The sequence below is a fragment of the Thamnophis elegans genome, chromosome 6 (assembly GCF_009769535.1).
Source record: "Thamnophis elegans isolate rThaEle1 chromosome 6, rThaEle1.pri, whole genome shotgun sequence".
NCBI lineage: Eukaryota > Metazoa > Chordata > Lepidosauria > Squamata > Colubridae > Thamnophis > Thamnophis elegans.
In genome coordinates, this window is record NC_045546.1 from 60,228,066 (window position 1) to 60,244,287 (window position 16,222).

A 16,222-nucleotide genomic window follows, 5' to 3' on the forward strand; every position below is an offset into this window, starting at 1 on the left:
TGTACCACCCCTCCCAATTCCATCCAGGCTGGGTTATGATCCGAAAGGACCCTAGCCACAATCTTTGTCTTCTTCACCCTAGAAAGCAAATCATTAGTAGTTAATATGAAATCAATCCTGGAGAAGGATTGATGCCTATCAGAAAAAAAGGTAAAGTTCAAAGTCGTCTATCATATCAAAAAAGGATTTGGGTAGCTTTGCTCGCATCTTGATGTTTGGACGAGAAATCTTCTTGTCTCTCTTGGTATCTATAGCACCATTCCAGTCACCCAGTAGTATACAAGACCTATAATCCCACTGTACTAATTTAGCATGAAGTTTTCTATAGAATCCATCTTGCTGTTGATTAGGAGCATAAATTCATACGGCTAGGTCTTTGTTCCATGACATCTTGCACTTCTAGGGGGGAGATATGGTCCATCTTATCTGGTAGTTGTATGGTTTGCTGTCTGTCTTGTCCTTCTTGTGGTCTTTCTCCAGGTCCAGATGGTGCATGTTGTCCAGCCTTCAAAATATTGTAATAAAAATCTCGTGCTTTCCATACGGAGTTGAGACGATATTTTTGCCTGTCAAATGTAAGTATAATACCAAATGGTGCATCCCATCTGTACTGTATCTGACGGTTTCTGAGTTCTTCCACTAAAAAGCATAGTCTCTCCTGGCTCTTAGCATTTGAGGTGGTATTTCTTTCAAAATAGTCTCTCTTGTAGTGAAATATATAACTATATCTCGAGGAAGCTGCTTCTGCTTTGCCACCCAAGAGTTAACGCGATAAACTTTATCGATTTGCCAAGTCAAACTTAGACCCCGGTCTTCCCACCAGACAATCAAAAGCTTCTGAAAGAATCTGTTTCAGGTTCTCCTGTTTATCCTCACGCAGCCCCCTTACTCTTAATGCCAGCTCCATTTGTCTGTACTGTACCATAATAATTTCTTTTTCAGCATTTTCAACTTTTTGTTCCACCACCTCTGTTTTCAATGTCAAGTTGGTATTAGCTTCATTAAGATCCTCTAGACTATCTTCAATTCCAGAAACATGTTCTGTCAGCACAGTTACAAGCCCCAGCATATCATCTTTAATTTTAGCAAACCTGGCATCAGTTTTATCATACAAGTCCTGCTTAAGTTCTTTTATCTCCTCTTTTATCTCCTCTTTAAAATCTTTAAGTTTATCTTCGACTTTGATAGTCAAGCTGTTAAAAGTTTCCAAGAAGAATTCTTTCATTAGAAAGTCTCCAGTAGGGGGCATAGAGGGTGGAGGCTGCGACTTTGTACCAGGTATTGGCAATGTGCTTCTGGGGGTTGGAGGGGGTTTCAGATTAGGATTTAGTTTTGAGGCCATTCCAAGTTTTATCTTCAAGCAATTAATCAAACTCCACTGGCCCGCTATGCAGCTATGGAAAGAGGTATTAAATCACCCCTTTATTAACTCCGTAGGACTTTGCAAAAGGTTTCAGAAAAAAAGCATTGTAACAAAACAGCTCAGCATATTCATCGCCATTTTAAGCGTCTCTGTATTAGAAATATATATTAGCAAGATTGATAAAAGAGAGTCTTGTAAAAGTGAAACTAATTAGTAAAAATCTGCTGGCCGGCTATGAGGCAAAGTGAGTCACTCCCTTCCTTTGAGGTTTTATAGCTGTTCTTTACAAGAAGATTAAGAAGGTAAACATTGTTACGGAGAATTCATCGTCGCCATTTTAAAACCTTTTTTAAATAGCCAAATTAATGAAGGAAGATCTTGTAAAAATGAAGCTAGGATTTAAATAAACAAATGAACTTCTCGCATACGAGCTCTGCTTGTATTAAAATCAAATAATTCAAATGTTGTTCTAAGTGGGAGGATTCTTACTTCGTGCTGCAAAATGCAGCTGGAGATTCTGGCACGGAGACGGTTCTGCCTTTGGCTGGCCCCCCTCTCTTCGCAGACATAAAAGCTGCAAAGATCAAAAGGGCACTTTGCCCAGCTGGACCTCTCTCCTTCCCTTCTTGCCTGAAGGATAAGGTACCTGTCAGATGTCTGATAGATGATCATCTAAACAGATAACGCAACCAGGAACTCGGGAGCAGCTATGTTAAGCTGCTTCCATCAGAAAGTCCCGCCCAGGAAGTCCAATATGAATTAGTTCTTATTAGTCTGTTTATGTTTCCTAATCTTGCTATGTTGTTTACTTCCAAAGTTTTACTGATTGAGGTTATTTACCAAAATTGTAAATAAACAGACACACACTCACCACTCATGTTATTGGAGATCAGGATATTTATACATAAAATTATGTGAGTTATGTAGCAAATCTACTTAAATTATCCATCAGGCATAACATTCTCACTAAGAGTAGTATTTTAGACAGGGGAGGGCTGCTGGGGGTTCGCAGGTGTTCAGGAGAATGTCTAGCTAAGATTCTCTGCATTTGGAGAATCCCCAAATCCCACTTCTGGCTGACCTCACCCACCCCGGCCCTCCCAGGAGTCCCCACATGGCCCGTTTTGGATACAGGTAATTGCAGGGAACGCAGGGAAGTTCAGAAGTCTGTTTCTGGCCAGAGCCTCCAGAGCCTGTGGAGGCTGTTTTTGCTGTCCTGGAGGCTCGAGAAAAGCCTCTGGAGACCAGGGTAGGCAAAAACACACACCCCCACCGTGGTGCAGGAGGCCGACTAGGCCACTGCCACCACACCCACCCCATCCAGCAACCGAGCAGAGAACCCCTTGCTAATATTTTTGAAGTCCACCCCTCATTTTAGAATGTTATAAAGCATTTGCGTCCTTGAGTGGGATAAGATCACTGTATAATTTAAACATAGGATTAATGCCATAAAGAAAAGAATTATATTGGAATAGTAATATATCTGCATTATGATATAAAAAGCAACAGTAATGTTTATGTACTTTGTTCAGTAATGATGGGAAACTGGACAAATTTTATAAATGGTGGTAAAATAATAGAATTTCAAATTAGCTCAAGAATTCAGCATGGTCCTATGGCAAGTATACCACATACAAAGCATGCATTCTTGTATAGGGATCTATAGTAGTAAGTAAGGTGTCCAATCGTCCTCATTTAGGGAGGACAGTCCTTCTTTTGTAAGTTCTGTCCTTCCTCGAAAAGTGTCCTCCTACATGTCCTCCTTTTCGATATTTGAAGACGAATCTGTTGCGCGTTATGTGACATATTTGTATTTGACATGACGAATATTCAATTATACAGAGGTAAGTACAATTCATGTTTCATTAATTCATTATCTATTTAATAATTTCCAAATATGTATAATTTTATTTACAAGTTTATACAACCCTGTTGTTAACAGGTGTAAAATAATTTAAATTTAAATTTTAATGAAGTTTATTTATTTATTTATTTAATTTATAGGTCACCCAATCCCGAAGGACTCCAGAAGTTTATTCGCTTATGTTATTAAAGTTTCAATTGTAATAATTTTATTACATCATAATGTGCTTGCATCGTTCGTGTAGCTTTATATTTTATTTTTACTTTTAAATTTCATTTAAGGGATGGAAAAATCAAAAAAGAGGAAATGCCATTTCAACAATCAATTGAAAAAGGGATTTCCATTCCTCATATCAAAGAAAGATGCCATTGTTTTCTGCAATATTTGCCGAGGAGAATTTTGTATTTCATTTGGAATTGGGGGCAGAGCAGCTATAACGAAACACTTGTCCACCAACAAACATAAGCAATCATTAGATGCATCAGCTTCCAGTCGTAAAGTAACAGGTTTTTTTAAAACTTCAAATTATTCTGAAGATGAAAAACAGTTAGCTGCAATGGAGGGAACATTTGCATTTCATACCATAATTCACAATCAAAGATTTCATAGTATGGATTGTGCAACTAAATTATTGAAAAGGTTTCACAATGCTAAATTTTCATGCGCCAGGACAAAATGCGGGGCTATTATTAAATCAGTATTTAAAAATTACTGTGATAAAATACTTACAGCAGACTTGAAAATTGCAGGATTTGTAACGGTTTTATCTGATGCATCAAATCATAATGAAACCAAATTGTATCCAATACTAGTAAGATATTTTAACTATTCAAAAGATTGAAGGTGAACACATTTCAGCTACAGAAGTTAGTTTTATTTTGAATGACTTTTTCCTTCAATATAAATCTCGATTTGAAGATAAATTTCTTCCTTTAATTATAAAAAGAAAATTGTCAGACTTAGAGGAATCAAATCCGGGCATAACGGAAAAGTTTATCAAAGAAGTGCAGAATTTTTACCAAACATGTTTTCAATATATCGAAGAATGGTCTGAAACAAACATCACGGGAAATAACAGTTTTCAATGGTGTTGTTGTTTTTTTACTTCATTGCAAGTATATTGGACAGATATTGAATCTTGTGTTGAGTTTTTATCTAAAGAAATGCCAGACATTAAAACAGACATCTCTTTGAAGAAATTAGAAGACTGAATGTATATTTAAATTCTGAAAAATTAATATAATGGGAAAACAACACATTGAAATTGATAAAAGATGGGTGGATATTTTCAGCCATTTCAAAAATGAACATATTCCATGTGAAAATTTATTTATACTTGTTCAATTTATGTTGTGCTGCCCTGGAACTAATGCAGCAGTTGAAAGAGTTTTTTCAATTGCCAATGATTTTTGGACAAGTGAGAAATCGAGATTGAATATTGATACTCTAGCTGCAGCACTTGCCGTAAAATTCAGTATGAAGGATATTTCTTGTTCAGATATTTCCAATATATTGTTAGATGATGATATATTGACAAAATTAATTGAATTAATATTAATTCAATGGAAAAGTACTCATTTAAATAATAATTAACAGACATGTAAGCATAACTACAATATAAAATGTTACAAATGTTTTTATTATGCATATATCATATTATAGTGTATTATTGTTGCAATGAATAAAATATTTCTATTATTTACATTTTCCCCCCCAATTTATTTGTCCTCCTTTTCATTGTAAAAAAGTTGATCACTTTAATCTATAGGCACTGCTTTGGAAAGAGAGATTTTAATGAAGGGACAATTGTCCAAATCAATGAAGCAATAATTGTTTTTATGCTCTCTTTCAGGACAAAAATCTTCCCAACACAAATTAATTCAGAACTAAAGGCCTAAAAAAAGAGTTTAAACAAGTCATCTAACTTTTAACATAATGTGTAGATGAAATTGATAGTTGCAAACATAGATCAGCACAGAGGTGGGTTGCTGCCGGATCGGCCCAGATCGGCCAAAACCAGTACTAGCATCAGCGGGAGGGTCCACCCATCTGCATGGACGCTTCTGCACATGCAAGAGCACACCCAAACCGGTAGTAAAGATTAGCAACCTAACTCTGGATAAGCACCTTTATTCAATTTGGAATTGCCGAAGTTTTATTACCTAATGAATATTATTTGTATTCTCTGAATCTTTTACAGCCACCTTGCTTTGAAACATTTAATAGCCATTAAGGACCTTGACTGTATCTCTGACATGACATGGCATTTAAGACCAAAAACCAACTATTTCATCTGTCTTCTCCCGAAATATTGAAATGGATGTACCCAAGAAGTCATTGAAAAGTGATGAAAGAAATGTCCTTCTGGGTTTGGCTCCAAGTGGGGATAAAGACACTGGAGACATGGAGGCTGCTTGGAAAAATGGTTTGTTGTTGGACAGGGCCACATAGCTTGAGCCCTGAACAGAAAAGGTGATCACATGCTTCAATGTTGGTGGAGAAGAAGAGAAGGGCTGAGGAAGGGGCTTGCTAAGCTTTTTATAACCTCTTCAGTCCCACCTCTCTGTTTCCTGTTCCTGTGTAAGAAATGTATTCTGATTGGTTGTCAGACTCCCATGGGGCCATGCAGGGGCAACTCTCTGGGCTGTGTTCTGAATCCAGATTTGGTTATCAGATGCCATGTGGTCAGTTGGGGCCAATATTATCATGCTTTCCTGTAGCTGAAGTGGAGAAGACTTTATTATGTAAAGTGGGCTAGCTTGGCTTTTTTAATGGCCCATTAACAAAGTGGGGATGGGCAGGAAGCTACAGGCAGCTATTCTGTCTTTTAAAACATGTTTCTTTCTTTTCACATCCAGAGAAATATTCTGCCTTTTCAATATTTCCTAGGATATTTCATTTTTCTGGGAGAGGGCTGGATCATAACTTCCTACAAAAGGTCACAACAAATTTGATTTCATTTTATTAATTGTAAAACTAGTCAAATTATAGTATATAATTATACTATAATCATGTATTCAAGAGTGTTCTTTCTGCGACATTGATGATTATAATTATCTATATGATTTGTTGAGCACTCGTGATGGGACTCAAGGCTTGCAGAGGGGGCTGTATGTAATTCTGAGGCCTCAGTTGATTAGGATGGAGGATCGAGCCCCTTTGTTTTTGGCCTCGAGGCTTCAATCTCCGGGCAGCTGTCTTTTTTCTTGATGTAATTTCTTTTCTTTTAATTTTTATATGTAAATCGCCCAGAGAACTTGAGGAATCTGACGGCTTCGAAACTGAATGAGCAAACAAACAAATACATAAAGAACGGAAGTAATGCAACGGGAAATAAAGAACGAATTCAGATTCCCGGGTACCAGAACTACATTACCCAGCAAGCATGAGAATGCTTGGCTTGGCGCTTTCCGTCGTGGCCGGAAAGAGTTTGCAGTGCTGTCATTGCCCCAGCTTTCTTTTTCCTGGGCCAGACTCCGGCAGAGGTAAGAATGTCTCCGATATAGGGAAGCGTTCCAATCATATCCGTCTCCATCGGGTCTCCGTGACCCCACCCTGGCCTTCTCTGTGTATTATTGAGCTGCTTGCCACCTTGTCGAAGCTTTCTGAGATGAGGTCGAGCATTTTCGGGCTCTCTAGCTAGTTTCCGTGGCAAGCGAGCGCCGTTCCTCTTTGGCCACGAGCAACATTGGAGAAATATGGCGAAAAGCTTTTCTGTTTCTGATATGTTTAAAAGTTTGTCTTCTCGACTTTTTAAAATTCTCGTTCCGAGCTGTTTTTGAAGCCCTTCATTTACAACGTGTCAGCTTTTCAACTTTCAGTTATTACACGATAATTCACAATTGATCCACTGCTCATTAAATCGTTTTTACCTTTTGTCCAACATTCCATTTTCATACTGCCACTGCATTCGAAGAACTTCAAGTTAACATAGAAAAAGAACATTTGTCCACAGAATAAGTTGGAACTCTCAAAAATTAGCCTTATGTTTAAAAAAACCAATGACCGTTTTAACTCCTTGAATATTTTTAAATGGAGGCTTAAGGAATGCATTAATGATAAATGGATCAGATTAAAAAGGATCATAGTTGTTTCAGGTTTGATTTAATCACTAAACGAAGATATAGAAAGATAAAACGATTATATGTTGAAATTTGTTTTAAAAAATGGAATGTTAGATAGAGGGAACGTTTAATAACTGCAGCTAATATTGGTACATTGTTACTGTAAGATCAGAATTTGGCTGATCTCAAGAAAACTAGTATTAGAACCAATTAGTATTTAGAAAGGGGGACTACAGGAAAGCCCAGGCAGTATAATAGAACTTGATTGGAAAGTCAAAAATAGCTCTGAAGAAAGAATTAGTTTTAACAACTTTAAAATTAATTTGTTTACCCAGTGTATATTTTGCTTTTCCAAAGGACTCAAGGTTTCTTACATTATTGCAAATTAAATCTTCAATTTTATCCCAACAACCTTAAAAGGACTGAAAGAGCTGGATTAAAGTTATGCATTCCTGTTTCCAGAGTACAAGTGGATTTATTTATGATCTTGTCAGGAGCTTAACAGTTTTTATTTTAATGATACGTAACATTACAGTATGTATTAAATAATGGGCTTGTTCTTAAAGAAAAAATCCTAAATAATTGATTCCAATTGTTTTTCAGTGCACAATGGGCCGTGTAATACGAGGTCAAAGAAAAGGTGCAGGTTCTGTTTTCAGGGCCCATGTGAAACACAGAAAGGGTGCAGCAAAGCTGAGGGCTATTGATTTTGCTGAAAGACATGGCTATATCAAGGGCATTGTAAAGGCAAGTATCAAGTTGTGGAGTTCCTTTGAAACAGTACATTATTTTAAAGTTTAAAATTTTACTAGTAAAGACAATACCAAGAGAACAGACTTACAAATAGCTTATTTAAAATCAAAATGAACAGAAGCTTCGGACTTGTTAAAGTGATGGTTGGATAGAAAGGTTTTTTGAGTGTCATACAAGAATTAAAATATGAATTTAAAGTTCTTATTTAAATATAGCAAACATCTGGGTGAGGAATTTAAAATGCATCTAAACTTTTCACATGCATACATACCCATCTTTTCTAATATAATTGCAGTATGGATATTAAATACATGGCACTTGAAGTAATTAGTTTCTTTGGCAATATTATTTTGTTGGTATAAAAACGTCATTTTGAGCTGCAGGAGCACAAGTAAATATTTCTTTAAGTAAAATTGTAATAGTGTTAATTGTATTTTTGAAGCCATGCCCTTCTCAAACTTCTCAAGTTTTAATTGTGTATTTCTAGGATATCATTCATGATCCTGGTCGAGGAGCCCCTCTTGCCAAAGTTGTTTTTCGCGATCCATATAGGTTTAAAAAACGAACAGAACTGTTCATTGCAGCGGAGGGCATTCATACAGGACAGTTTGTTTATTGTGGCAAGAAAGGTAAGTAAAGGCAATCGGTAGCCATTTAGGATTTCTTGTAACATCTGCATCCTTTGAAAAGTTGATATTGGAGAAAAACACCATGAAATAGAAAAGAGACACAAAGTCTGGCAGACCTTCAAGGCCAAGCATCTTTGTAAGGGATCAGGTATCAAGAGCATCTGCTGCTCTCAAAAGGTACACCCTTAGCCTTGAAGATGCTACCAAACTTGCCAACTATTTTATTACTGTAGAACCACATGATTCTTCCTTCTGTGTAACCCAGAGGTCACTATTATAATGAGCATTTTCATTCATGCAAATCCATCCCTTTCAGCTCAGCTCAACATTGGCAATGTCCTGCCTGTTGGTACAATGCCAGAAGGCACCATTATCTGCTGTCTTGAAGAGAAACCTGGAGATCGTGGAAAACTAGCTCGGGCTTCTGGAAATTATGCCACCGTTATTTCCCACAATCCTGAAACAAAGAAGACCAGGGTGAAGCTGCCTTCTGGATCTAAGAAGGTGATCTCTTCTGCAAATCGAGCAGTTGTTGGTAAATATTACCCCTAACATTTCTGAACCTAAATATATGTTTGCAATCTGTAATATCTGAAGTTTACATAGGGCAACATGGCATGGCACTGGAAGTATAAAGGTTGTGAAAATGTAATGGTCATTTCCTATTTCAGAAAAAAATTAGTTATATGTATATACTACTACTATATTTTTCAGAGCATAAGACGTACCTTTTTTCTTCAAAAAAGAGGCTGAAAATCTGGGTGTGACTTATACATCAAATACAGCATTTTTTTTTTGCCTCCTGAAGCCCCGCCCCTTCACAAAAATGGCAGGTTTTTTTGCCCCAGCCCCCAACAGCACTCTATAAGCCTCCATAAGGCTATGCATGCAAATTTTTTGATGAAAAACGGGCCATTGTTTGCTCGTTCCCCCCCCCCTCCAGAACACTCTGCAAGCCCCCCCCCCCCAAGGCTATTCGTGCCTTTTATTTGAAAAAAATGGGGCCGTTTTTGCAAGGTTTGCAGAGTGCAAAAACTCCCCCCTTCCCCCCCCCCCCCGCTTTTCGGAAAGCTCTTTAATTAGAATGATTGGTGAGAATGACATTGATCAAGTGCTGTGCCAGCAGAAATAAGTCTTAGGTGCTGCAGGTTGTCAGCAATTTCCTTCTCCAGCACATGGATAAATACACCTGGAAACATCTACCTACCCAATCTCTCTCTCCCTACCTACCTACTGTATTTCTATCCCTCTACCTACCGACTCTCCCTACCTACTGTATCTCTCTGTCCCTCTACCTCCCTACTTTTTTTTTTAATTTGCATCTTCAAAACCTTGGTGTGTCTTATACTCCAAAAAATACGGTAATATATAACTAATAACTAACATGCAATATGACAAATTAAGAATGTTTTGAATTTAGTAAATGTTTGCAAAAAATGTCATTAGAGATTATCTTTTGTGATGATTGTACTCCTATTATTCTTGTAGGTATTGTTGCTGGTGGTGGTCGTATTGATAAACCCATCTTGAAGGCTGGGCGGGCCTACCATAAATACAAAGCAAAAAGAAATTGCTGGCCACGAGTTCGTGGTGTGGCTATGAATGTACGTAGTTTTTATATTTATCATGTTAAATTCTTTTATTTCCATTTACTACTTTAATACATTGCCTAAAAAGACAAGATGTTTTGGAGGTGACACAGGTCTGTACACTACTTGTCAACATCTCCTTAATAAAACTTCTACTTTTCTTGGGTTTGCATGTTAACAAGCGTAGGAAGATTGCATATACTACAGAAATAATTCAGTCTTTCGTTGCATAATTTTGTGTTGGTCCTAAAGGAAGAATGTGTTTTTATTTTCAATTAAAATTAGTGATATCTTTGCAGCTTAGTCTCCAGCACAAAATTTGATCTACATATGCTGCTGCTTTTTAGATCAATCCTGCCCCAAATCTCTTTTATCATCAATTACCCGGGGTGGGGGGGAGCAATGAACTTTGGACAGAACGTTACTAAAATACCTGTCTGCATACTGTCAGGATCTCATCATAAATGCATATTTTCTTGGGATTTTTCCACTACAATTTAGCCAACAAAAGAGACTGCTTTTTAAAAAAGGTGCCAACTTTTATGCACATCCGTGGTTCTAAATTAGGTTATTTGGTAAAGAGGATAAAAAGAAAATTGAATGAGAAAAGAGGAAAATAGAGAAGTCTTTTTATAATATAGTTCTATGAAAGATAGCTTTTGACTTACCCATATTTCCCGGAAAATAAGACCCAGTCTTATTTTCTTTTGTTCTCTGAAATAAACACTAAATATTGTTTTCAGCGATGTCTCTCTCCCCCACCCCCTGTGTATGGGTGCCCCTCTTTTGCTTGTAGCTGGCAGGAGGCCATGTAGTGTTCCAGTTGCGGTGAGGTGGGGAGTGGAGCGATCTCACAAGCCCCACACTGGCTTACCTCAGGGCCCCGGCAGCCAGACCGCCCACATCATGACACTTGCCTCACCTCGTGCCAGCGGCAGGACCTCAAGCTTGCTCACAACTGCAGGAGGCCAAGTGACGCACCAGTGCTGTAGCCACAAGGCAGTTGTTAGGGCGTGGATGGCCTGCCTGTGGGGTTCCTGAGATAAACTGAGGTTCCACCCTTGCCTCATCTCATGGCCACAGCACTTAGCTTGCTTTCTTGTGGCCGCGAGCAAGCAGAAGAAGTGAGCCAGCAGCCATATGGGCTCTTGCTGCAAATGGTTGTTAGTGCTGCCATCATGAAGCAGTTGTCAGGGCATGGGTAGCCTGGCTATGGGGACCCTGAGGTAAGCCGGTGCATGGGCCAGTTCCACCCCACCCCCCCTCACTTCATCTCGTGTTGGCACTGCGAGCAACCAGATGGAATGGGCGGGCAGCTGTGCAGGCGCACATGTAAAGAGTGTTAGGTCTTATCTTCGGGATAGGTCTAATTTTGGGGGGAACTAGTTATGTGTCTCCTCCCTCAAACCTAGTGGTAATGTTGATGAATTCCATGCTTGCACTTACACCTGCTATATTGTTTGCAAAATTTTAGTCCCAAATGCTAATATAATACAACAAAATGTATAATATAAAATGGTAATACAACATTTAGATGAAAGTTAATATATGGCTATCAATTTAACATTTTAAAAGCAGAGAGCAAGAGATACCATATTTTTCGGAGTATAAGACGTACCTTTTTTCCTCAAAAAAGAGGCTGAAAATCTGGGTGCGTCTTATATACCGAATACAGCATTTTTTGCCTCCCGAAGCCCTGTCCCCTTCACAAAAATGGCCATGCATACCCTTATGGAGGCTTTCAGAGAGCTCCTGGGGACTGGGGAGGGGAGAAATGAGCAAAAAATGGGCCATTTTTTGCCCGCCCAGACCCCAGCAGCACTCTATAAGCCTCCATAAGGCTATGCATACTTTTTTTTTTTTTGACAAAAACAGGCCCGTTTTCGTGAAAAATTGCCTGTTTTTTGCTCATTTTTGCCCCTCCCCCAGGAGCACTCTGCAAGTCCCCCAAGGCTATTCATGCTTTAAAAAAAAAAAAAACAGGCCCGTTTTTCACATTTTTGGAAGGTTTACAGAGTGCAAAAACTTCCCCCCCTTTCAGAAAGCTCTTTAGTTAGAGTGATTGATGAGAATTACATTGATCAAGTGCTGTGCCAGCAGAAACAAGACTTAGGTGCTGCAGATTGTCAGCGATTTCCTTCTCCAGCACATGGATAAATACACTTGGAAACATCTACCTACCTACTCTCTCTCTACCTACCTACCTACTGTATTTCTCTGTCTATCTGTCTCTCTCTCACCCTCTACCTCCCTACCTACTCACTCTCTCTCCCTATCTACTGTATTTCTCTCTTATCTCTTTCTATTTCTCTCTATCCCTCTACCTATGTACTTACACACACACACTCTCTCCCTATCTACCTACTGTATTTCTTTATTTCTCTCTCTATTTCTCTCTCTCTCTATTCCTTTATCTACCTATCTACCTAACTACTCTCTCTCCCTACCTACGTCCTGTATTTCTCTCTCTTTCTCTCCCTCTTTATCCCTCTATCTACCTACTTTTTTTTAATTTGCCTCTTCAAAACCTTGGTGCGTCTTAAACTCCGAAAAATACAGTAGTACATACCATGTTTCCCCGCAAATGCAACCTGTCCTGAAACTAAAGCCTTGCCACATTTTTCGCGTGGGCAAAAATATAAGCCAACCCCCGAAAATAAACCCCCTGGACAATCCCACCTCCGGCCAGGCAGAGCACCACTCACCGACATAGTGGTATCCTGAAGGCGCCAAGCCGCGGGAAGTGGGAGAAAGGCGCTCACATTGCTTGCCGCCTTCAGGATACCACTAGGTTGGGGAGTGGCGTTCTGCCTGGCCGGAGGGGGAGTTGCCCAGCTTTCCCAGCAGCTGCTGCCGCGCTCTGAGCATAACATCTTCTCTGGTTCCAAACTCAGCTGCTGAGTCTTCCAGCAGCGGCCGCTCTAGGAGTGCGCTCTATGGTTGTGGACTGGCTGCTGGAAGACTTCCAGCAGCCAGTCCACAACCATAGAGCGCACTCCTAGAGCGGCCGCTGCTGGAAGACTCGGCAGCTGAGTTTGGAACCAGAGAAGACGTTATGCTCAGAGCGCGGCGACGGCTGCTGCAGGGAGAACTGAGCCCATACATGTTGAGGCTAGGAGGCATGCCTGTTGGGGGCGGAACAGGCGCTCATGCAACCCCCTTCTCCAACCTGGCAGATCTCCATGCACTGACCTAGGGGGTATCCCTAATGTGCCAAGCCGCGGGTGCTGGGGAGTGGGCAGAGCACCATGTGGCTTGGCGCCTTAGGGATACCTCCTAGGTCAGTGAATGGCACTCTGCCCAGCTGGAGAGGGAGTTTGCCGGGCTGTTGCTTGTGAGTTTGGTCACCTCATGGCTGCTTGGCCCCTGAGGCTGTGCCCGGAGCCAGTTCGCAAGGGAGCAGCCGCCCGGCAACCCCAAAACAATAAGCCCTCCTCTATAATAAGCCCAAGGCCATATTTTGTAAGTAAAAAGAAAATAAGACCTTGTCATATTTTTGGGGAAACACGGTACTCTTCCGGCAGATTGCACCACTTCCTAAAAATAGTTAATGCTGGTTCTTTCTTGCAATGGATAAGATGCTATCAGAATTTTTGTTTTCAGTTTGGTAACATTAATAATAATGTCATTTGCCTAATGAGATTTTTAATTAAGTTCCTTTAATATTTGAAATACCTTTCTGTTCTGCCCTTGATTTTGATTGCTTCTCTTTCCCAGCCTGTGGAACATCCCTTCGGTGGTGGTAACCATCAGCACATTGGGAAGCCTTCGACTATTAGGAGGGATGCTCCTGCTGGTCGCAAAGTTGGTCTTATTGCAGCCCGACGTACTGGTAGACTGCGTGGGACAAAGACTGTGCAAGAGAAGGAGAATTAAATTCTTCATTTTACTATATCCAGAAATAAATGCCGTCTGATTAAAAAATTGAGTGTGAGAATTATTTTAGAAATATCTACCAAGCAATTTTATATTTAAAAGGTAGACTTTATTTATATATGATCAAAGATCAAAACAAAAAATGTATATTTTGTCTCCCTACCTTGGAAAATGGAGCTTTGCTGATTCACCCAGATAAATATCTCTTCCAATCCCCAATAATTACAGAAGAATAAAGGGAGGAACAATTTTGTAACTACACTAGGTTCCGTATAGCACAACTGCTTTGATTTGGGTACACATGCAGAGAGGGAATAATATAAGAGTTTCATTTCATTTTTAATAAAATAGATAAAATTTAACTGTCCAAGGATGGGAGCTAAGCAATACTGAATTGAAGTTCTCTGCTAACCAAGTAGGAATACGCCCTGTGGCCTTCCTCATTTCTCTCTTGGGCTTGCATTATGTGAAGTAGTATATCCTAGTCTACATTATGCGTGGCTCAGGTTTCTTGCAGTGAAATCTCTGAAATGTGAAGTTTAGTTGCATGTTGAAAAAAGGATGACTTATTACAGATATCCCGCTAGTGACATTCCAGGTAATTTGGGAAAGAGTCCAAACTATAAACTAGTCAGGAAGACAGCCTAGTTTGCGTTTCAATATGGGAATTTTATGATCCAGCAGCCTGCCAGTTGGTGAGTTAAGATAACTTATGGATTCAATGGGTATTGTCAGTAAAAACTGCTTTATTCCCTGCCATTTGGGAGTGATTTGATTGTACTAATACTGATCCTGGGCAGTAATTTTTTTAAAAAAATAATATGCATCAAAATGGATCTATGGAAAATACAACAGATTTTGAAATTGGATGAGAAGGAGCTTGATATTTATAGGTTGGAGCATAAGACCACAAATGCTGTAGGGGAGCCTAGGTCTAGATTATATACAAGAAGCATCTGTTAAAGAAAATAGGCAAGATATTGTTGAGACAAACTCTGCTATCAGATTAGAGTCTTGATATAAAACAATTTTTAAATTTTATTTTTTGGTAAAAGGAAAAGTTGGTAGTAAAAATAGCTCTCTATTGTAAACAACCAAGTTTGTCAGTATAGCTTTATAGTATACAATAAGTAATGTATATATTTTGTGAATTCCAGTTGCTTATTGTATCAGCATTTTGCATTCATTCCTAATTTACAGTGATCTTTTGGCACGTAAGAATGTCTAAATTACCTTAGGGGCATCAAGGGGTGTCTTTTAAGGTACTTTGTGGCATCAAGTGATCAGTCTAGACAACTACTAAAGACTTGAAATTTATTCTAGTATAATAGCTATCCCTATTCTGTAGTTGGTTATTTTCTCCTGAAAATAAGAACTCTTAAGATGGGAGACTAATTAAGCAGCAACTCTTTAAATACAAACAGTGGAAGATTGTGAATATTTCTGTAAATTTCAAGTTGAGTAAGAGGGAACCTGGGTAGAAATCCATATTTGTCCAACACATCTATTGGCACATCAGCATGTTCCACCAGCTTATTCTTAATCTAAGGAAACAACCAAAGAACAGAAGATCCAAGAGATGTTACACAGAATGGAATAATTCCGGGTGTAGATATTACAAATTCACAGCTACATAAACACGGAGCTGATAAAGAACACAATTTCTTCCTGTTAGAGAAAATCTAACCTATAGTATATGAACCCCAAACACTTCGCACCTTAATTAACATAATTTCTCCTTACTTCCCAGTTATATTGTATAAATCCCATTTTTCTCCCATAAATAAGCCACATGCTTTCTAGCTTCTGTTTTATCCCTTAGGAATAGAACTATTATTTAGCAATGTGTTTCAAAACTGAAATTGAGTCCACAGTAAGTAAATTCAAATAACTAATTGTTATTTTAATCTAATACTGGATCAATGAACCTTTTTTCCTCGGGTGCCAAAAGCATGAGTGCGTTTGCTATTGTGCAAGTTCATGTGCCCACCCCATGCCGTGCCCCCTGCACATGTGTGGAGTCGTTCCCCCCCCCCCCCCGAGGCCCTCTGGAGATTGGAGACAGCCTGTTTTCCGACTTCCAG

General features: G+C 39.1%; 1 protein-coding gene across 1 annotated transcript; it reads left to right on the top strand.

Annotated features, from left to right (window-relative positions):
* Positions 1–6,611: 6,611 nt before the first annotated feature.
* Positions 6,612–14,190, top strand: RPL8 (ribosomal protein L8). Its single transcript, XM_032220245.1, has 6 exons — positions 6,612–6,712; positions 7,895–8,038; positions 8,532–8,673; positions 8,990–9,208; positions 10,162–10,277; positions 13,980–14,190. Exons 2-6 carry the CDS (start codon positions 7,901–7,903, stop codon positions 14,136–14,138), a joined length of 774 nt encoding a protein of 257 aa, XP_032076136.1. The 5' UTR covers positions 6,612–6,712; positions 7,895–7,900; the 3' UTR covers positions 14,139–14,190.
* The last annotated feature ends 2,032 nt before the right edge of the window (positions 14,191–16,222 follow it).